Raw genomic sequence first — 23,634 nt, forward strand, 5'->3', positions numbered from 1 at the left:
AAGAGGGTACTGTTTCTGTTGGGCTTCCCTGGTGTCTCAGTTGGTAAAGAATTTGCCTGCATTACAGGTGACCCGGGTTTGAGCCCAGGGTCAGGAAGATCCCCTGGTAAAGGGAATGGCTACCCACTCTAGTATTCTTGCCTGGAGAATTCCATGGACAGAGGAACCTGGCGGGCTCCCCCGTGATCTCCTGAGATCATGGGATCACAAAGAGTCAGACACGACTGAACAACTAACTCACACTGTTTCTGTCAGGTATCCTAACTCAGCTAGAGGTTCCACATCACATAGAATTAAGCCAAATCCTTATAGCAGTATGAGAAAGAACTCACACAAAGAACACAGCAGGAGACACTGAGAAAAGGCTTCAGAGTAAGAAAAGTCAAGAGAAGGTTTCAAACTCTAGACAAAATCATCTCATCTTTTGGATTTAGCTGTAGGAGAAGACAGATGGGAGTCTAGGCAGGCAGCTATTTAATTGGCTCCTGCAACCTAAAGACTAAATAGCCTAGAGACTGAAAGACACATATTAAATAGAATTGGCTTATACGATTATGGATGCTGACATCCCAAGATCTGCAGGGTGAGCTGGCAAATCTGGAGTCCCAGGAAAGCTAATGATGTAGTTCCAGTGTGAAGATCAGCAGTTTCTTCAAGAGCCAGGAAGAGCAAGGTCTCAATTTGATTCTGAAGGCAGGAAAAGGGTAATGTTCCAGTTCAAAGTCCAGTCAGGTAGGAGAAATTCTCACTTACTCTGAGGAGATTCAGGCTTTTTAATTCTATTCATGCCTTCAACTGATTGGATAAAGCCCACCCACATTAGGGAGGACAATCTTCTTTACTCAAGTCTACCAATTGAAATGTTGATCTCATTCAAAGAGCCACCAGAATAATGTCTGACTAAATATCAGGGCACCCTGTGACCCAGTCACAATGACACATAAAATTAACTATCACAGGGGAAATAGATGGAAAGAAGCATTGGTGCTGATTTAAATATTCTAATCCTTGATTCTCAGCAATCTAAATTTCATCATGTTCCATGCAAATTAAGATGCTAGGATGAAAATAATCATGTATTAGCTTGAAAATAAAAAGAAACAAAATGAAAGTAGTATTTCACTGTGGTGGTTTAGTTTCTAAGTCATGTCCAACTCTTGTGACCTCATGTACTACAGCTTGCTGGCTCCTCTGCCCGTGGATTCTCCAGGCAAGAATACTGGAGTGGGTTGCCATTTCCTTCTCCAGGGGATCTTCCTGACCCAGGAATTGAACTCGGGTCTCCTGCATTGCAGGCAGATTCTTTATAGACTGAGCTATGAGGAAAGCCAATATTTCACTATATTCTAATTGAAATGAAGTATAATGACGAGTTCTGACATATACTTTCAGTACATGTTTAAGCACCAAAAGATGTCAATGAATACAAAATAAATGTAAATATTCAACTAATCTTGCAATATAACAAATGTGCATACATGCGGATATGCTCAGCACTGTCCAACTCTTTACAGTCGCATGAACTCTAGTCCCCCAAACTCCTCTGTCCGTGGAATTTTCCAGGCAAGTATCCTGGAGTAGGTTGCATTTCCTTCTCCAACATAACAAATGTAGCCACTGTTCATTTACATATATTAACTGGGATTTTTATCTCTTTACATACATTGAATAGAAAATCAATATTATATCCTGTATCTCTTTACATATGTTGAATAGAAAATCAAGAAGAATCTTTTTTCTGAAACATCTTTCCCTTTAAAGTATCATTTATTCTGCTAGCAACAAATAATGAGGCATGCCTTGTTTTTTTCTGAGGCAAAGTCCCTAACTGCATAGAACTTATATTTTCCCAAAGTAAGACAGAAATTAAACAAATAATCCAATAAAACTAATATACAACATATCAAGTGACAATGGATGGGCTCTGCAGAAAAATAAAGTATGGGGTAAACGTGATGGAAATTGCTGAGAGATGGCAGATGTTATAGGTGGTCATGGAAGGCCTCACTGGTAAAGTGACATCTGAGCCGAAACCCAAAGGAAGTAAGTGCACTAAGTGCAGATTCCCTAAGGACCACTGCAGACAGAGGAATAGCCAATGCAAAGTCACTGAGGCAGGGGAATGCTGCAAATCAAATGTTCCAGAAAATCAAAAAGGCTCCTATGGCAGAGATGAGTAAAGGGTGAGCAGAAGGAAAAGTCAGAGAGATTAGGGGGAGGGCAGTGGTCCAGATCCCATAGGGCCTTGTAAAGAACTCGCCTTTCAGCATTTGAACAGAGTGACTTGATCAGATTTACAGTTTAAAGCTGTCACTCACTCCTGGGTAGAGAACAGACTGCAGGAAGAGTTTGATTAAGTTCAGGGAAAATGGTTTAATATCTATTGTAATAATCCAGGTGAGAGGTAATGGTGACTTGGATGAGTAGGTTAGCAGTGGACTTAGAGTAAGGAATCGAATCCTGGATATCTTTTGAATGGTTCTTCTTTTCTCTTTGCTTCACACTTTTCTCTCAGTTTAAACATTTTGTAATGAAGATGAATTATGTGAGCATCAAATCCCAGTCTATAATATATCACGCATGACATATTCCACTATGAATTTTATTTTATATTATGACTTAAATTTTATCAATGATGGATGACGAGGCAGTGTGCTAAACAGACAATGAGGACCCCTAAATTTTTTCTGTAAGGAATGCTGTAGTTTATTGAAGTGGAAAAGACTTTGGAAGAAGTCATCTTGTTTTGTTTTGCCTTATCTTGTTTTGAGTGGGGTGGAAACTAGGTTTCTAGTTTTGCATAAATTTGATATTGCTATTTGATATTCAAAGGAAGCTCTTGTGTGGTCAGTGGAGCCCAGTAAGAGTGTGAATCAAAAACAACGGAGTCTTTTAAAGGCAAATGTTATGTATACACACAAGTATTCAGTTTCTATTCCTCCTCCTCACAAATACATCAGATTATATAAAGGCTCTCACCTACAAGACTGGGGAATTGCTGAACAAAAGTAAAAATATTCTCATTTCTAATTGTTTAGTTACCAATTGTTTTAGAACTCTTGGGGAGACCTAGTTCATTCCTACATTGTGATTTTAAATCTTCACAAAATGTTTTAGGAATAATGGATGATTATGGACCAAGGTATAAGGCTCACATAATTGGCTGCTACATTTGACAACCAATGCCTTGGGGAAGAAAGAGTGTGAAGAAACAGTAGTCGTGACCTAGAGGTTAAGAAAGAAAATAAGCTCATAAAGAATTTGTGATTCAGGAGATAACCTGCTTTTTCCTTCCCTACAGCTTTCTCTGTTCTTCTTTCCCTTCTTTATATTTAATCTACTCTCTCTGTGTGCATGTGTGTGTGTACGTGACACAGGAGCCTGGCAGGCTACAGTCCATGGGGTCACAAAGAGTCGGACATGATTGAGTGACTGAGCACGCACACACATGGATATGCTCATTTCCCTTTCTGGTCCAAGAAAATATACCATAGTTGCAATTGACTGTTTTTATGCTGTCTTGACCCAGTTTCCAGGCTCTGGGTTGAGAGTCTGGTCAGTTCCCCTCTGAGCAGCCAATTACGTCTGCACCCTGACCACTTCCCTTATTGGGCTCACATACTCTGAACCACAGTGGACTTGCCCTAATCTTCATGGGGCCAGGAATCAGAACCCGGGAGATCCCCTCGCCAATACCCTGGGGGTCCACAAAAGATTTCAAATGAGCCAGTTCACAGGGAGCAAAAACTAACTCAGCCCAGCAGTTTGCCATACAGAGGCTGCCCCCTACAGCTCCAGCTTGCTGGTACCCTGTGCCAGGATAAAACTGCTTCTGTGGCTCTGCCTGGCAGCCTTCTCTCGCTTGGAGCTGCAACAAAGGATTCTGACTTTCATCTATCCAAGGGTCAAGGTGTTTTGATGTGTCCTGCCATGAAAAGAATCCTTACGTTTTACAAAAACAAGAAAAAAGGGATGGAGAACTCTGTTTTTATCCTCGCTACTTCCCTTTCTTCACATCTACACTCCTAGAATTACTCTCCTCTTAAATAATTTCTAGATTTTTTTCTACTTTCTTGTCCTTTCTCTTAAAATGTTCCTTCCGTCTATCTCCTATCTCTATTTCCTCACTATAGAAATACAACAATCATAAGCCCCTGTGCTCATGAATTTCTGTAATTTATTTCAGAATACATTGTCAAAGTTAAAACTAAAAGAGAAGACATGAGTAAAGATTATTAAAACCTTACTAGGGTAAAAATAAAAATGACGATGTCGGGCATTAAAGCTTGAAAGTGCTATAACACACACGTGCACACATATACACACATACAATAGTGACAGAGATCATTAGTGGGGGAGTAATAAGCAATACCTTTGCATGATATCCACTGTAACTTGAACTACCTTGGCCTATTTCCACCAAAATCAATTTTCTCTAGCTTATAACATCTTATGGCTTATGAATAAAGCGTGGAGATGGTTTTCATTTGTTAATACTGTTTTACCCTTTGTTGTGGATTTGTCAAAGCATAAAATTTACTTCTAGATGCTTTTTAAGTTTTTTTTTTTTAATTCCAGTCATTTTTTATAGTTTACGTGGTTTACACGTTTCTTTTTTTCCTCCAATATATGAATACCCTTTTTACATTCAATTTCTCCTTTACACAACTCTGTTTTATTTTTTCCTCCCTTTTCCCCCCCCACATCAATCTTCTTTGCATCATCAGATAATATTTTCAGTGTTCTATGCCTAAGGCAGATCTTCTTAATTGGTGCTACTGTCTGTCATGTACTGAATTAAGAACAACAGCGAAGGCAGTTACCCAACTCTTCTCATTAATGACGTGTTGCTGCAACTCACAAGATGATGGGAAACTTGAAGTTTCATAAAATACAGCCAAGTTTAAGACCCAAAAACCTAAACCCAGAATCAGAAGAGACATCAGCAACTAGTATATGCTACGGTTTTATAGTTCATAGAAGGTATAGATGGGGATTGAAATTAAAAATTTCTAATTTGTTTTCAAATATTTTAGTTTCTTGTTCATGAACAAATTTGATCCGCAGTTTTATTCAGATAATAGGACACTGAGACAGAAGGTAGATGAGTAACTGCCACCCCCACCCACGCCAGAGTAAAGCAATTGGAGACTCATTCCTTATGGATCTAAACTCCATGACGAGACTGGTAGGACAATTAAGGGAAAAGGCTGGGCCCTGCCTAGATCACACATTTCTTCTTCTCAAAGTCAGGAGAACGCCTAGACTACACGTGCACGGAAAGGCTCCTCAGAGACCAAAGGGGAGTGATGTCAAAGGATGTTCTCTGCCCGTATGTCTTTTGGGTAAAATCCATCCTGGCTAAAGAGATGCATACACACATGTGGGAGGATCCTGAGGTGTGCCAAATATGGACTGTGAAATGGGAAAATCAGAATGACTGGCCAAAGGAAATTCAGAAGAAATGCCCCATAAAAGCAATTCAAACCACTAGGAGGATGCAACTCAATGACCTCTCTCTCCCTGAGTCCACCCGTGTCTATCCACGTGTTGTACCTTTTTCCCTCTTAATAAATAGTTCACTTGCTTCACTCCTGTCCCTCTTTGTGGGAATTCTTTCCTGCAAAGCCGAAGGGCCAGAGCCCTTGTCACTGACCACTGGTCTAATGGCTACCATCCCTTGCTTTCACCGCCACAACCCAGCCCAATCTCCGCTGGGAACCCAAGCCCGCTCCAAGGCACTGCAGGCCGAGGCCACCCTAGATCAACACCTCGTAAAGATATTTTTACCGTCTAGTAAATAAAAATATTTCTATGAAACAAGAGGAAAGTATGATCCAAGGAGCACAGGAAGTACAAAGATATACTAGAGACATGTTTACATAATACTCTTCTTCAGAATTATTAATTTATAAAATCTCATATACTCAGTCTTAAGTATTGCACTAATTTTGCTAATTTCAGTAGTTAGTCTTAAAGAGACATGAAAGGTAAGGAAATACAGCTAGGCTCTGTACCAAAAAAAGTACATGATTTACATCTTATGGTTTGGTTTCTTTGCTGAACCAGCAGAGGCGGCATTTATGAGACCTGCCAGAACATACATTAATTTTTTCAATGAAGCGGAGTTTATAAGTGGAACCAAATTATATATGAGAACTATACAGATGTCTCTGTAAATAGAGACAGTCATTTTTTCTAAAACAAATGCCAATTTCCACAATTTGGGGAGCTTATAATTTCAACAAAATACAGTAATTTTTGTTTTTATTCTTGCTTTCAATTTTGGAATTAAAGAATGGGTGGAGACTCTAGTAATGTTTTTGGAATGCTTCTTGCCATATTATAAACTTATCTCAGAAGGTTTCCTATATACTTTTTTAACTATTAGGAAAATCTTTATTAAGTACTTAAGTTGGGTACTATGGGACTACAAAGATGAATCAGACAAACTATTTCCCTTGAAGAATTTTCCTTGGGTGAAGGAAACAGACAAATGAAGACTTAGGTTAAGGCAGATTCTGCTGCTGCTGCTGCTAAGTCGCTTCAGTCGTGTCCGACTCTGTGCGACCCCATAGACGGCAGCCCACCAGGCTCCCCGGTCCCTGGGATTCTCCAGGCAAGAACACTGGAGTGGGTTGCCATTTCCTTCTCCAATGCATGAAAGTGAAAAGTGAAAGTGAAGTCGCTCAGTGGTGTCCGACTCCTAGTGACCCCATGGACTGCAGCCTTCCAGGCTCCTCCATCCATGGGATTTTCCAGGCAAGAGTACTGGAGTGGGGTGCCATTGCCTTCTCCGAAGGCAGATTCTAGAGAAGAGCAAACAGAAGCAAGATCAGCATTGTCTCTGGAATCAGGGTAAGTGTAGTTGTAATAAGGGTGCCCCTAGAGGATAACGTTGGAGAAGGAAATGGCAACCACTCCAGTATTCTTGCCTGGAAAATCCCATGGACGGTGGAACCTGGTAGCCTACAGTCCATGGGGTCGCAAAGAGTCGGACACGACTGAGCGACTTCACTTCACTTAGAGGATAAGGTAGAGGAATTGAATCCATGCATGGAGGTGTGGAAGTATATACAGTCTTCAGGGAATGAGAGGCAGTCTGGGGAGGCTGGGGATTCAGATGATAGAGGGTAGTAATGCAGATGAGGCTCTGATAGTGATTTTTTTTTTTTTTTTGATGTGGACCATTTTTAAAGGTTTTGTATTGACTTTGTTACAATATTGTTTCTGTTTTAAGTTGTTTTTTTGGGGGGGAGGGACAAGGCATGTGGCATCTTAGCTCCCCATCCGGGGATCAAAGCCACACCCTCTGCATTGAAAGGTATAGTCTTAACCACTGGACCACCAAGGAAGTCCCAGATTTTAGATGGTCTCTTAATAGCGTAACTCAAGTTTCAATTCAATTAATTTTCTAACAGATTTGGTTATTAATTCAGAGGTAAACATCACACAGCTACATTTTTTCCCTCTGATGAAAACTTCCGTTTTCTAACCACTAGAAAGAGTTATAAAACTCTCCATTGACCATAACTCTTTATGGTCTGTTCTTTTGTTTCATAATATAAAGATTGAGGAATGCACTTCACATTGAGAAGGAATCTGCTTTAGCAGGAAAAAAAAATAAGTAAAAATTATATTAATTACTTCTCATCACTTTGATCTACGCATTCTTACAGGTTATTTTACGCTTACTTAGAAAGAAAACCACTTAAATAATTTCAAGTAGAGGGGTTTAAAATATTATTGGACCATTAAGTGATAATGACCTTGTCATGGTCCAGGCACGGGTTGGAAAAGAATTTCCAGACATGAGACAGAATGAGAGGGAAATAAAGTTTATTAGAATAGGAGAGGCTGTTAGAACAGCGGGCCAGCTCAAGGGAGAACTGACATTGAACAGAGGTCCTTAGTCCACTTTTATACCCAGGGTACAAGGAGTGGGATGGGGTCTTGCGGGTCATTTCTTGATTAGATGAGCCACATGTGCTGGGTGGGGGAAAAGTAGGGCAAATACCTTCTCCCTAAGGGATAGGAGGGGAGACAGGTTATACTGTTCCATTAATAGTTACAACATGGGGGAGGGAAGGACGATAAGGGTCTGGGTTTTCCATTCCTGCTTTCCAAGATCCTCCTTGGTTTTACCTGCTCTTTCGTCCTTGGCTCACCACAGACCTCACAGTGTTCAGCCAGGTTTTGACTTAAGCACCTTCACCTGGGTATCATCTAAGGCTCCAGTTACAACTGTTGTATAACAAACCACCCCACATTTACTGATGTAGAATAACTACCATATAATTTTGCTAATGAATTCTACGGAAAATATTAGACAGAGCTCTGCCTAGATGGCTCATCTCTGTCCCACAGAGATCAGAGAGAAAGAAGGAACGAGGAACTAACGTCAAAAGGCAGAACAGAGAGGGAGAGGCAGTGGGGAAGAAAAGCTGGACAAAAGCACTTTAGTTTTACAGTCAAGTTTAGTTTACAGTCAAGCAGAAGGGCAGGGTCCTTTAGACAAGCCATTAGTTATAAAGAAAAGCAAGTCAAAGAAACAGTTTCCAACATGGAGTCAGAATTGGCTTTCTCCTGGCAACAGCTGAAAGAGGAAACGGCCACCCACTCCAGTACTCTAGGCTGGAGAATTCCACGGACAGAGCCAGGCTACAGTCCATGGGGGTCACAAAGAGTCAGACATGACTGAGCGACTAACAATGCAACAGTAGGAAAACTCAAACAGTTAAGGATTGGAACAATCTGTAGGCTTTGGCACTCTCATATCTGGTGCCTGGGGTTAAATGAATGAAGGGTTCTCCTTGCAAACTGGCCTTCTATATAGCATGATGGTCAGATTCCCAGAGGGAATGCCGTTAGAGGAATGTCCTGAGAGCAGGCAGGCAAAGAGAACCAGAAAGAAGATGCATGGCCTTTCAGGATCTAGCCCCAGGAGTCACATGGCATCCTTTCTATCATACATTATTAGTCAAACTGGCCACAAGTTTATCCTTTAAATATTTGGATGGAAGACCATCAAATATTTCCAGGCCATGTTTAAAACTGCCATACCTAGTATCTTAATCCTAACTCAGTGAGTGACAGTCCTCCGTCATGTTCGACTCTTTGAGAGCCCAATGACCGTACCCTGCCAGGCTCCTCTGTCCATGGAATTCTCCAGGCAAGAATACTGGAGTGCGTTGCCATTTCCTTCTCCAAAAAGGCTGATGAAAGTGTGTAAAATACTTAGCATGTGAAAATGGTTAAAATGGTAAAATTTAAGTTACATGTTTTTTACAACAACAACAGAAAAAACAACATTTAACAACCAGGAAAAGAATTTGAATAGACATTTCACCAAAGATGATATACAAATGGCCAATCACAAAAGTACTGCTTAACATGATTAGGAAAATGTAAATCAGTCTCAGTGAGATACTACTTCACACCCATTAGGTTGGCTATAATCAAAAAGAAGAATAATAACAAGTGCTGCAGAGGATGTGGAGAAAAGGAATCTTCATATATTGTTGATGCAATTGCTGTAAAATGGTACAACCACTTTGGAAAAGTGGTTTGTCAGTACCTCAAAAATTAAATATAGAGTAGCCATATGATCCAGCAATTTCACTCTTTTGTATATATCCATAAAAACTGAAAATGTTAAGTCCATGCAAAAACAATTGGTTATTTGAAATTTTCTTCTCTCTTAGACTGGGTCTTGCTGATGCAGGTTCTATTTTGACTCGGTTTTTTGTTTTGATTATACTAAGTCTCTTGAGCTGTTTGTAAATTTTGGTCACATCATCCCTTGTCGGTCACATCATTAACAGATTCTATTATATTCATTATTTTAACCCGAGGGCATAATTTGGCACATAGCACAGGTTTAAAAAAATATTAGTTGAAAAAAATGAATAAACTGTTTCCCAAAAGGATTTTGCTTGCCTCATTTTTTTTGTTTTGCCAGTCCTGATGGGTAGAATATCCTTTTCATTCCTCTGTCTACCAATTCATATATATATGAATATATATGGGGCTTTCCTGGTGGCTAAGATGGTAAAGAATATGCTTGCAATTCAGGAGACCTGGGTTCGATCTCTGGGTCGGGAAGATTCTTCTGGAGAAGAGAATGGCAACCCATTCCAGCATTCTTGCCTGGAGAATCCCATGGACAGAGAAGCCTGGTGGGCTACAATCCATGGGGTCACAAAGATATAGTATTTCAATAAGAAAGAGAACTCTCTAGTATCAATTGTATTGAGTAGCTGTTCTAGGTGCCCTGCAAACATGATTGTATTGAGTTAAAACAACTTTGTGACAAATATTATCATCTCCTGTTTGTGAATGAATGGACTCAAAAGTTGAAGTAACTTGCCTGCTGCTGCTGCTGCGGCTAAGTCGCTTCAGTCGTGTCTGACTCTGTGCGACCCCTTACCTGAGGTAAATGTAAAAGCAAAAAAAGGATTAATCCCAGGTGTTAATCCCTGAATCCAACTTTGTTGAACTTGACACTTACTGAACACCATGTATCAGTGGTTATGTTAGGAACCAAAGGTATAAAACTTAGCCCCTACTTTATAGGAGCTCAAAGTCTAATGAAAAGAAGTCTAACCATCATAGAAAGTACATATTTCTCCCACCCCATCACCTTGCATTCCTCTGTCCTGTAAGGTACTACAGAAAGTACTGTGGACATTAAAAATACCAGTAAAGACACTTATCTCATTCAAAAAGTTTAAGCTGGAGCAGAGATGCACAAATCCACTTGAAAATGTAACTGGCCTATGTATTCTTGCCCTTTTTGTGGGAGAGGGACCTGCACAGTGAATGACTACTGAATTCAATCCGGGTGGTCGCAATACAACCAGCATGGAGATGGATCCAGTTGGTTCATGTCATTAAACATTTGGATCATAAAACAAACCTAACTTCTACTGAAAGACAGTAAATGGTAAATGACAAATTAACAATCCAACTACAAATGTTAAAAGAATCTGGAAGTGAAACAGATTACTTTCAGCTGGAACTACCTGGAAAGGCTCATAAAAGAGGGAGGATTTGGTTTGGGTTTTGGAGCATAAAAGGAAGTGTTTCATGTGAAGCAGAAGAGAAGACAATGATTCCAGACGCAAGAAACACTAGCCACAGTAGTTGAGAAACGAAAGAACAAGACTGTGCTGGGCTAGAAATAAGGCTGGGGATTCCCAGGTGGTGCTAGTGGTAAAGAACCCACCTGCCAATGCAGGAGACATAAGAGACATGGGTTCAATCCCTGGGTCGAGAAGATCCCCTGGAGGAAGGCATGGCAACCCACTCCAGTATTCTTGCCTAGATAATTCCCATGGGCAGAGAAGCCTGGCAGGCTATTGTCCACAGGGTCACACAGAGTCGGACACGAATGACACAACTTAGCACACACGCACAGAAACAGGCTAGTTTAGTAAAATTAGAGGTAAGGTGTATTTTAAAGGAAACATTATAAAATAAAGCCTGCATAGGTTTCTAACTATTTTTGAGCTCATGTGCTATGCTATGCTGTCAGTCATGTCTGACTCTTTGTCACCCCATGGACTGTTTCCTACTCAATGGGATCTTCCCAACTCATGGATCTAACCCATCTCTTGCATCTCCTGCACTGTCAGGCAGATTCTTTACCACAGCACACCACTTAGGAAAACCTTTTGAGCTCCTATACTACTTAAAATATTAGCACCCTTTCACTGAGTGCTTAGTATTAAACACAGCTGGTGAGTCTTCTAACCATCTATGGAAACAAATGAGAGCAGAAATGGAAAAAAAAAAAGTCAAAAAGAAAGAAGGAAGACAAAAAGAAGGAAGGAAATTTTAGCATAAGAAAGCAAACTTGGCAGTGTACAAATACTACTTAACTAAGCCACTTACCATGGGTAGAGCATAAAGCAGGCTTTTTGATTTCGGGGTTATTGTCTAAAAGAGATGCCATAGAAAAACAATTTAGCGTAGTCAAATGTCTTATGACTCTGTTTCCAAATACTCTACTTTTCTCAAAATAGAATTTTCTTTTGGCAGTTCAATTGCCTATTTCTTTTAATGCTGTGCTGGCCATTCTTCCAATGTTTTATCATCTGGGTATCAGATTAGTATTCATAGTTTATGTTCCTCAACTATATACCTAATGAGATTATAAAAGGCAGGAATGCATAGATTTAAAATAGAAAATACTTGGACTGTTAGAAGTTTAGTGCTAGATTTAGTGTCCTTTGGGCTCTAAAAAGTAGAGAAGAAAAAGGGGAAATTTGGCAGCCATTACAGGCAATAAAAGGTAAATGGATCTTAAAGCACACAGTTAGAGGTATTCAGTCATCCTGTTAAATTAAGCTCCCCCACCCTTTTCATTAAAATCTGTAAACAAACTAAGTAAAATCATCACATCAGAGAGCCGGAGAAGAACATAATGTTCACGTTAATCATTTCTTGTTATACAGAATTGCAGATATTAACTGATACTCTGGTTGCCTGAAGGATAAGAACACCAAACTGTTTTTCTCCTAAGAATGTTATGCTTTAAAAATCATAATATTTACTAACATCTTTTTTTCTTACTATAAGGTTTGGCATTCTTTATTTGCTTAAATTATATTGTTGCTTGCCATCCCTAACTTTATCATATTTTAATTATTATTTAGGAAAATGTATCTCTGAAAATTTTCTCAATACTTCCTATTACACAGTCAAGTTTAATCTACTACATATATATATTTATGTGTGTATATATATTATTTTTTAAATCTTGTCTTTATTATTTTTACTACCTTCCACTTTCTGCTTTAGAATCCTCTGTAAATTTTGCCTGAACTTCTGGCGTGTTCTAACATGCTGAATTAGCCATGGAATACTGAAATGTCTTCTAAAGGATCCGACTTTTACCAACATCCTGGTAACAGAGATGATGTTCGGTTGTATACATTCCCTCCTCTACGTCCAGCATCAAAAAAACATATGAATACAAGAATTACTAAAAGTAGGGGAAAAGTGAAGATACACCATATTCTAAGATAACCAAAAATAGGGAGTTTTACCCAATGGATCTGTTTAAATAGGGATAGGCAAACTGCTAGAAAACACCATTCGTTAATCCACTCAAAAGAAAAAAGGGAAAAGAAATATTAACTATGGCACTTTTGCTTTAAACATTCTTTTTGCCCCTTAAGTGGAGTGCTTCATCAAATCCAGGGGAATATTCCCTTTAAAGCCTTTCTTTATGCTTAAAATCTGGTAACTAAATGATAAAAGCATTACCAGAAAGAATTTTTACATACCCATAAAATGTCTCTGTGACATTGTGAATTTTGTTTTAATCACTTATTTGTCTTACTTCAGCCAGTTTGTTTTGAAATGCTAGGAACCTGTGGGTAAAATACTCCTTGACACTAATGATATTAGCAGACTAGCTCAATCTAAGAACTTAGATTAAGTCTGGAAGGTATTAAAAAGTTTCTTGATTACTTTTCCACCATATTTGCTACCCAGTGAGAGAATATTAATTATGAAGATCAATTCATTTACTACCTTTTTAAAGAAAGTATAAAATGAGGTGTGTATTTGCATGTACTAAAAGGCCTATTTTTCTTAGCTTTCTTTTTTATATATTAATTCTCTTAGGACATTTCTGGTTATATGTCTGGAAACTTCAGCCATCCAGAAAAAAAGAAGGCTGGGAAATAATGAAAAAAATGTGCTGAAAGAATTCACATAAAAGTTTTGGAGACTTGAAAATGGGAACAACAGACACAAAAAGTTATTGAACCAGGAAAAAAAAAAAAAGGCCTTCCTGGCAGGTACCTATATAGCAATACACTGATAACTGTAGGATAAAAATAAAGGCACCTAGACATTATTACAGTTCTCCTCCATGAAATCAAAATTTTAACTCAAAGGTAAAGAGAGAATCAGATTCATATTTTATCTTTCTGGTTTAAACATTAGGGGAAAAAATTACCAGTTGTAAAAGAAAAATTAAATCTTAAAAATAAATTTAGTTCAATTATTTAGTTCAAGTATCTTCTTAGGAATTACATCTTCTATGCAATTCTTAGGAATTACTTCTATGCAAATACACACATAAACACACATACAGAGGATGGTGCACAATCTGTGTATTGACATATAATGTTAAAACTATATAGAATCAGTTTTTGTTAATATGAATCTCACCATTGGCCCTTAGATACCGATATTTTCCAATAGGGTGTCCAAGCAGTGGAAAAAATAGAATAATGATAAGTCAGATGAGTTTCTTCCAGTGGGATTATTTCCTTTCTTTCTGAATATTAGCAATCCAAGAGATATTAAGTTAAATGTTAAGATTCTAGGAATTGGATGAGAGATTATTTAAGGAAGGGGAGAAATTCTTGTTTAAATTCTGCCTTTTGAATAATTCAATCCATATTTTTCATTACTCTCATGCAACCAAGATATCCTCTGGAGTTACCATAGTATTCACTAATCACTAATAAAATACTCTATTACCTAATTCGCTAACCCAGGGGATCCTGAAGGTGTGAGGAAAGACAGCAATCTGAGATTAAAAAACAAATTCATATGAGTTTCCACTGAGCCGTGATTCACTCTTTTTTCCCTTCTTTTCCATGTATAGGCTTTAGTTGAAATCAATACCAATTCACATTCCATTCCAATGGTAAAGGGATTTCACTCAATCACTTGAATATGCAGAGTAATTTTGATTCTTCCCTCCATTAAGATCTAATGATTCTTCTTCAGAAGGAATTTTCAAGTCTGAGCACCACTCACTCCCCACCCCTTCTTAAATGTTTCCTCTGCTACTTCCTTAGTGAAACTGTCATTTTGTACACCTGAACTACTGCAATGTATCTCTAGTGGACCTCCATTTATAGTCGTTTGTGCCAGCTGGCTACAACCAATTCTCCATGTTGCTTTATAACAGATATGATTGTCATTCTTGTGCTCTAAAACTTGTCAACAGAATCTGAATGCCAATTGAACAGACCCTATTCCTTATTGTAGTATTCCAAGTTCTTCACAATCTGGGTCCATCTGCAAACCCTCCATTTTCCACACATCAGACAGGAGACTTTCAGAATTATAGATTTCACAGGCTTACAATCTATCTATCTTTTATCTAGCTATAGATATATGGATGTATGCTAAGTTGTTTCAATCATATCTGACTCTTTGAGATCCAATGGACTGTAGACTGCCAGGCTCCTCTGTCCATGGGATTCTCCAGGCAAGAATACTGGTGTGGGTTGCCATGCAATCCTCCAGATCTTCATGCCCCAGGGATCAAACCCACATCTCCTGCAGCTTCAGCACTGCAGGCAGATTCTTTACTACTGAGTCACCAGGGAAGCCCATAGATATATGCATATATCTACAAATGGATACCTATAAACACATATAAACTTTCTAAAGTAGATGTTTAAGAAAATAACTGCAAACTTTAATTTTTTTTTCAAATAAAGAAAACACAAAATTGCCTTAAGACATCAACTTTATTAAGAAATACTTTTTCCCTTCACTTAAATTTAGCATACTTATGAAAACACTTCACCTTGTTCTGTCATCTAGATATTTTTCATATATCACTATAATAATGATGACTTTGTCATAGATTGGCAGGAGTGTCTGGCAACTGACAGGTATTTGGGAATCACTGCAGTAGACTAGTCATCATTCCCTAAACACACACTGATTGATAATATTATGACTCACAGACTTATATTAATTATGAGAATGGTTGAAAACACAGATGACTGTATCAGTCAAGACCTTGGCAGGAAACCAGCACAGTCAGCAGGGATTCTGAAGGTAATTTAACAGAGCAGAAGCAAGGTCAGAGTTAAGGAAATCAACAAGATCTGTTAGAGCATCCAGGGATTAGCAACAGCAGGAAGTCCCTGGGGCTGCATGGAATACTAGAATGTATCAGAAGCTAAGGGAGGCCTCAAGGAAATGTAAATGAAAGAACCAGAATCCTGAGCCCTTAGCAGAGAGCAAAGAAAGAAAAAAGCTACATCCCTTGCCTTTTTCTGATGGTCAATGTCTCTCATTGGTCAACTCAGCAGCAAGCCAGAGGGCCAGGGGGACAAGGCTGACAGTTTCAGAAAGGATCATGCCAGTTCTCTGCACAGAACAGGGAAAAGAAAAGAACATGGCTAGGGAAATATGGGAAAGGCAAAAGGAAAATATCTAATCAACCAATTTTCTTCCTGGCTTATTTGCAGAAAATTTAAGGCAAGCTAATTTGAATTGCAGTAGTCTTTATTTTGCCCCCTTTCCTTAGCTAATTGTGTTAGAAAGCCTATATTGGAGCAGTGCTATCCAAAATCTTTGTGTGTTATGGCACATATCAGTCAACCAAAGCGAATTTCGTATGCATACAAACAGTCCTCAGTTTACAAGGGTTTCACTTAAGAATTTTCAACTTTACAATGGTGCAAAAGTGATATGCATTCAGTAGACTCATACTTTGAATTTTGATCTTTTTGCAGGCTACAGCTATGTGGTCTGATTCCATCGCCTGATGCTGGGCAGCTGCAGTGAGTGACAGCTCCCAGTCAGCCATGCAATCACGAGGGTCAACCATCAATACTCTGACAGTCACTCTGTACCCATAAAACCATTATGTTTTCTTTTTTTATATATAGTGCTCAATAAATGTCATGAGATACCTGACATTTTATTATAAAAGAGGCTTTGTGTTACATGATTTTGTTCAACTGTAGGCTACTGTAAGTGTTCTGAGCACATTTAAGGTAGGTGAGGATAAGCTATAGTGTTTGGCAGGTTAGGAGTATTAAACGCAGTTTTCCAAATTCACTGACATATTGAGTGCAGCACTTTCACAGCATCATCATTTAGGATTTGAAATAGCTCAACTGGAATTCCATCACCTCCACTAGCTTTGTTTGTAGTGATGCTTCCTAAGGCCCACTCGACTTCACACTCCAGGATGTCTGGCTCTAGGTGAGTGATTACACCATCACAGTTATCTGGGTCATTAAGATCTTTTTTGTATAGTTCTTCTGTGTATTCTTGCCACCTATTCTTAGTATCTTCTGCTTCTGTTAGGTCCATACCATTTCTGTCCTTTATTGTGCCCATCTTTGCATGAAATGTTCCCTTAGTATCTCTAAGTTTCTTGAAGAGATCTCTAGTCTTTCCCATTCTATTGTTTTCCTCTATTTCTTTACACTGATCACTGAGGAAGGCTTTCTTATTTCTCCTTGCTATTCTTTGGAACCCTGCATTCAGATGGGTATACTTTTCCTTTTCTCCTTTGCCTTTTGCTTCTCTTTTTTCTCGGTTATTTGTAAGGCCTCTTCAAACAACCATTTTGCCTTTTTGCATTTCTTTTTCTTGGGGATGGCCTTAAGATATTTTTAAGCTTATGACTGGTTTAATGAGACAATCCCACCATAAGTTGAGAAAGATCTACATACAAAAGGCTTGGTGAAAAAAATTCTTTTTGCATTCTCTTTATATGATATTTTAAATAGAGATGATTCTACATATTAAGTTTATACAAAACTTCCTAACAATATTTAAGACTAAAATTTTCACATAGGAAAATTAATCATGCTTTCTTTCATATTTTTTTAGTCTTGGTTTTGATGCTTGAAAGGGTCAGTCACAATTCCTGAACAAGACCTTAACAAAGTTCTCTTCTTATTCTTAAGACAGCTGACTAGAAATGTTGTTGATGAAATAGGTAAAACCATTTTTATAGCTTTTTAAAATTTATATGGAATGTGGTTGTATTTAAAGAAAAGATCTTTTTTTCCTTTCCTTATAAAGGCAATAAATGTTGTGAATATGTTAAACATTACTATAATGATGGAAGTGAATGTCAAGTCCAAAAAAAACTTCAAGTCAGGTGTCCCAAAGTTTTAATCAAGTTCTAAATTTCAGAATAAACATGCATTGTCAGGGCAGTCCTTATGCTGCTAGCTTTGAGGCCACTTAAAATCATATCCACTGCAAGTGTCTCAAATTTGTGAAAACAGAGATTTAGGGCCACCATCTAGATCCATGCCCACAGATCTCACCTTCTAATCCTTCCTCCAACACCTTCCTCTGAACTCACAAGTGTTTGCCCTGTCTCTCTGGACATTTAGAACTCCACTGTTAACTTCTTGATGGGCTGCGATGTGCACTCTCTCTAGTCATTGAATAGATGCCCAGCTGGCAGACCACGTCCAAAGAACTGAAGAGTGGATTATCAGATCTCTCATGATCTAAGCAATAACTCCAGTCTCCCAAACTCCACTCCGACTCCCCAAGGCCAAAGAAGATCAATGTTTCTGACATACAATTGTAAACCTTCCCACCGTACACTGATCGAAAAGTTTAAGATCCAGAAAAACACTCGCTTAGTTATAGTTAGTTACCTTTCTGAAAACAATTCCAAAGAGTAAAAAGATCAACATTGTTTTTTTTTCATAAGATATATAAATGTAATATTTTTGAGATTTGGTACGATATTCTACAATCTGATCAGAGTCTAGGTATAGGAACATAGGATGCAAGATAAAGCCATTGGTTCCTGGACTTCATTGTCAAATTACCCTGTACACATCTAATGTCCTCTGTCCATTAAAATTCATTTGATGACTTTCCCCCTTTGAAAGGGAAGCAAGTAAAACAAAGAAATTTTTGATTTTATATAAATAACTCCCACTAAGACATATAATCACCTCTGAGAAAAAGAGTTTGCATTGTCACAAAAAGTGCCAAGTATGTTTGTAAAGTTTCCATAAGAAATCTGTCTTCAAAAGTTGTGTCAGCTTGTTATTTATTGTTGCTACTACAGAATATAGAGACCTACTCAAAACTCAGTCTTGAGTCAAGTAACTGATTTAGGATCAGGTGTAACCACTGCCCATAGTATTTGCCCTCAGAGTGATTGCAAAATGCCAAAGCACTTTCCTTCCATGAAACTGATTCCAGAATGAGAGAAAAAAACCCTCTAAGTCTGCTCTGCCTGAAGATGTAGAGTCCAGGTCTGCTTGTTCCTATAAAAAACATTATTTCCACAAGCAGAGGACTGAAATAAGTGTCAATATGTGAATATAATATTGTTCAGAGTAATACAAAGGGGCATCAGAATCCTATGTTTTCACTGGTCCCCCAGTTCCATAGTGTCCTATAATTTCTGACGTAATGCATATCTTAAAATAACTAAAAATATGAAACCTACCCTAGAGCATGGCACAACTTGATTTTTCAAGTCTTAATAGTCCATAGGAAAAGAATGCATCAGAAATCTCTCAGGACCAACAGTAAATACGGCAATATCAAGCTGTGTGTTTCTTCGCTAAAATTTTTTCCACCTTTGACCATAGAGTGTTGGTGGTTGCTCTTTTATATTAGGGAGGAACAGAATTTGGAGCAGACATGAGAAGATATTCACTCGGAGGCTTATATAACATTAACAATAATAGCAGTGTTCAGAGAGTGTTTATATGCCCCATACACCAGTGTTCTGAAGAGCTGGTATTACTTCGGTATATTTAGTTGAAAGCAACAGAAAATAAAACTGGCCAAAGAAATGGGAATATATAGTGTTATAATCTTAAACAGGGTTAATTTGAGAGTTGTCTTAATCCAATGTATTCCTTGTGATTCTGAAATTCTATTGGTTCAGGGAAGAGATGGATCTGGTAGCTTTAGGCTTCATATAAATATTCAACAGCATCAAGAGGAAGAAACAATTTCTTAAGCATGCTTGATACCCAGCTTGTATACAGCTGCATTATCCAATACAACTATCACTTCATATTGGTCAATGTTCATGATCTACCAACTCTGAAGAGTAAAGTAATCATATAGGCCTCACTGATTAGAATTGATTCACCTGGCCATTTCTGAACAAATTTCTGTCCTCAGGAACCACTAAACATTGGTCCGCTTAAGACTGGGTTTCCTAAATTAATTACTAAATTAAGAGAGGGCTGGATTAACACAATTGGCTCAATGCGGCCTACCCCTCCACTGTGAGCTTCAATCAGTACTCAAAACTTCATCTTTATTATGCAAAGAGAGTAAGGGTAATGATAGAATGGATACTAAAAGACCGCCAAAATACTAAAGATGGCATTTCACATTTATCATTTTTTTTAATCCTCACCAGGATCATATGAGGTAGGCTTTTTGTGAAAGCCTCTTTTTCTGATGCTTGTTTATAAATGCTTAACTCCCACAGTTAAATGCCACTTAGTTCAATAAGTTGGGTGAAGTAAGAGTCAATTTAGCTATTCTGCCTTGGAAATTACAAAAACAAAAACAACAGTGAAACTTTGAAATAAAATTTTAAATTCCTTTAACATTTTAAGAAAGTGTTAATCTTTAAGTTTCACTTAACCTAGAATTCAAGTTCTAATAATGAAAGGTAAGGTCAAGGCCCAGGCTTTAGCATAGTGTCTGGCATTATTTGAGTCAGTACCTTTTTACTAAACTGAAATGAACTTAAATTTTCATTTAATAACATTTTCTTGTATGTAACAGCACGTCTCTGGCTTTCCCCAATTATGATAAACCTTAACACAGTTTTACTCACGCAAAACTCAGGAAATTTCTACTAGAGATTTTTTTCTAAAGCGAAAGGAAGCACGGAGACCTCCGTAAATAGCAGCAGCAGCATCTCCCACGTGGATCCGGTAATTCTCCAGTCCTAGCCCTTCATTCAATCTTCCTTGCTTAAAAATCCTCTCAACATCCATGGTGAAATACAGGCCTTTGCTCAGGCTTAAATTTCCCGGATTCCAGGTACCCGGGATAAGGCCGCTGTGAGATTGACAGGCATTTTACCCAATAGCATTGCAGAGAGGCGTATCATTTGGCCGACGCACCAATCAGCACGCAGAGTCTCCGTCGCCACGGTGAAGACGGAAGTAAGGCCCTGCAGCGCCCCATGGACTCACTCCTGGAGCAATTGGATCGTTTCTCTGAGGTTCTGGCTGTCTCCCGCACAACCCACGTCAGCACTTGGGACCCCGCAACCGTTCGCAGGGCTTTACAGTGGGCTGGCTACCTGCGCCACATCCACAGGCGCTTTGGCCGCCATGCTCGTATTCGCAAAGCTCTGGAGCAGCGACTGCAAAACCAGTGGAAGCAGGAGGGTGACTCTGGGCCCGCTCCAGCCCCGAACTTGGCGAACTTTCAGGCCTTGGGGCACTGTGACCAGCTGCTGTCTCTGCGACTGCTGGCGAACCCGGCCCTCGGGGATGCTTCCTTTCACTGCCTGCTCCAGCAGCTCTTTCCCGGCGCCGGCATTCCGGAAGCCGAGGAGGAGGCGCTCCAGGGCAGCCTGGCCCGCTTCGCCCGCTGCCGGGCCGCTGCCCACTTGCTGCGCTCCCACGCCTACAGAGAGAACCCGGTCCTTCAGAAGGACTCAGTGATGAAGACGCAGGCGGAGCTGCTTCTGAGGCGTCTCCAGGAGGTGGGGGAAGCCGAAGCTGAGGGTCCTGGCAAGCTTCTCAGCCGCCTGTGGGAGCGCCTGCCCCAGAACAACTTCCTGAAGGTGGTGGCGGCCGCGCTGCTGCTGCCGCAGGCATCCCCCCGGCTCCAAGAAGAGGAATTGGGAGTAGGCAGCCCCAAAACACCGGGAGACGAGCGTCAAGAACTGCTTCGTTGGCTTCTGGGGAAATCAGATATCGTGGTTGCCTTTTGCCGCAACCTCCCAGCCGAGCTTTTAACTTCCGTGGCGGGGCGCCATCCAGAGCTGTCCCCTGTCTACCTGGGTCTGCTCACAAACTGGGGTCGCCAACTGCACTATGACCTTCCGAAAGGCCTTTGGATTGGAACTGAGCCCCAGGATGTGCCCTGGGAGGAGCTGTTCAGCAGGTTTCAAAGCCTCTGTCAGGCCCCTCCGCCTCTGAAAGATGAAGTTCTAACTGCCCTGAAGTCCTATAAGGCTCAAGATGGAGATTTCGAAGTCCCTGGTCTTAGCATCTGGACAGACCTGTTGTTAGCTCTTGAGAGTCGTGTATGATATTGCACTGGGGAAGAGAAGTTTTCAGCCCAGGCCCCAGTTCTCTGTGGGCAACATTGTGTTACTGATTACTCGAATGTATGGTTTACAAAATTAAAATTCCTGTTTTCTCACCACATCTGTACTTTCATGTGTCCAAAATATTATTTTAGGTCCTAATATATAATAAAGTAATTGTAACTTAATTACAAATATGTAAACTAACTGCCTTGTAGTGCCATGGATTTTCTGGATAGAGGAGGTAACATTGCAAGTATCCTACCTAAAACCATAGAATTAACAATAGTGTTTAAAACGTGCATTTCTAATAATCCTGAAAATATATATGCTTGTCCCAGAAAAAGTACTTTTCCAGTGACCAACAAGACACTGTTTTTACATTATTAATGCCTTAATTTTGTAGGTTTTTTGTTGTTGTTTTTTTTAAGTCCTCAGAAGTGAAGAGATTTCTTTAACCAACAACATGTGTTGTCAGAAATGGTTTGGAAAGCCAACTGGCCCAGTTGGACTTTAAACCCTGGATTTTGGCCTTGTTAACCTGACATTCTAATAAGTTAACCAGCCTTGTGTGCCTGCGTGCTCAGTTGCCTCTGTCTCTTTGGGACCCCCTTCCAGGCTTCTCTGACCATGGAATTTTCCAGGCAAGAATACTGGAGTAGGTTACCACTTCCTACCAGAGGGGATCTTCCCGACCCAGGGATCAAACCTACATTTTCCTGCATTGGCAGTTGGAACATGTGTTATTCAGAAATTTTGTTTTTCATTTCTGCAAATTGAAAGACCAATTATTTAAAGCATTGCCTTAAAGACAAGGAAAAAAGTTTTTAAAGCATAGAAAATGCAAATCTATGCCTCTGGATTTGATAGCCAAAGAATCAAAACAGACTTCTAAATTAGTACTGCTTCTGCCATTGAGGTTAATACATCACAACCTTGGTGTTAGAATTTCCTTATGTTAAGTGTTGAGTATAAAAATAAAGTTCTCGCTCTTTTCCCTTGGTGATTGCCCTATGGGGGCAGTTTAGAATATTTGTTTAGTATATGTAGGAACCTAATTTTGTGAGTTTACCCAGATGCTCCACACCTGGCAGAGTGATTCCCAATCACCAAATTTAAGAATAATGTATTCGTTTTTATTAGGGGGGATACTACTTCCTGTTCAAGATGTTTTCTTCCGTATCCAGGTTAGTTGGTTGCAAGATTCTTCAGGAAATGTAAAAAATCAGCAAGTTGATTTGAGCAAAAAAATTTGTATAATATAGAATTTTTTTGTTCTGTAGTGAAATCTGGAAGAAAGTACTGTCCCACTAGCAAGTACACTTTCCCAGATAGATAATCCTGTGTTAACACTAAACAAGTTTGTATTTCCTGCAATTTGATTCACTTTTCTAGCTCTAATCCATGTAGGCCATATTTTAGATTTAATTTGCCATGATACAACAGTAAAGACAATTCCTTCTGTTCATTACCTGAAGGTCTTTTTTCAGGAAACAACTCAGTGAAGAGTTCTATTCACACAATTTGTAATATTGACTCATAACCATAAAATTTAGTTTTAAAGAGTGAGACTTTGTAAACTTATTTCCCTATTTCTGCTGCTACATTGCACTTTTATTTAAGATAAAATG

The 23,634-nt window shown here is 39.2% G+C and overlaps 2 protein-coding genes across 9 annotated transcripts in view; one reads left to right on the forward strand and one right to left on the reverse strand.

Annotated features, from left to right (window-relative positions):
• GAS2 (growth arrest specific 2) overlaps window positions 1-20,993 on the reverse strand; it is a 176,214-nt gene extending 155,221 nt beyond the window's left edge. For 6 of the 8 annotated variants that reach the window (XM_044943461.2, XM_044943455.2, XM_044943463.2 and 3 more), the window contains exon 1: window positions 20,573-20,970. The gene's annotated coding sequence lies outside the window, so the exon portion shown is untranslated. Of the gene's footprint in view, window positions 1-20,572 lie in introns of all 8 variants that reach the window. The other 2 variants (XM_044943460.2, XM_044943457.2) reach the window with 2 other exon arrangements.
• Window positions 20,927-22,201, forward strand: FANCF (FA complementation group F). The gene has a single exon (XM_006046442.4). It carries the CDS (start codon window positions 20,927-20,929, stop codon window positions 22,004-22,006), a length of 1,080 nt encoding a protein of 359 aa, XP_006046504.2. The 3' UTR covers window positions 22,007-22,201.
• The last annotated feature ends 1,433 nt before the right edge of the window (window positions 22,202-23,634 follow it).

This window comes from Bubalus bubalis, chromosome 5, assembly GCF_019923935.1.
Source record: "Bubalus bubalis isolate 160015118507 breed Murrah chromosome 5, NDDB_SH_1, whole genome shotgun sequence".
In the NCBI taxonomy this organism is placed as follows: Eukaryota; Metazoa; Chordata; class Mammalia; order Artiodactyla; family Bovidae; genus Bubalus; species Bubalus bubalis.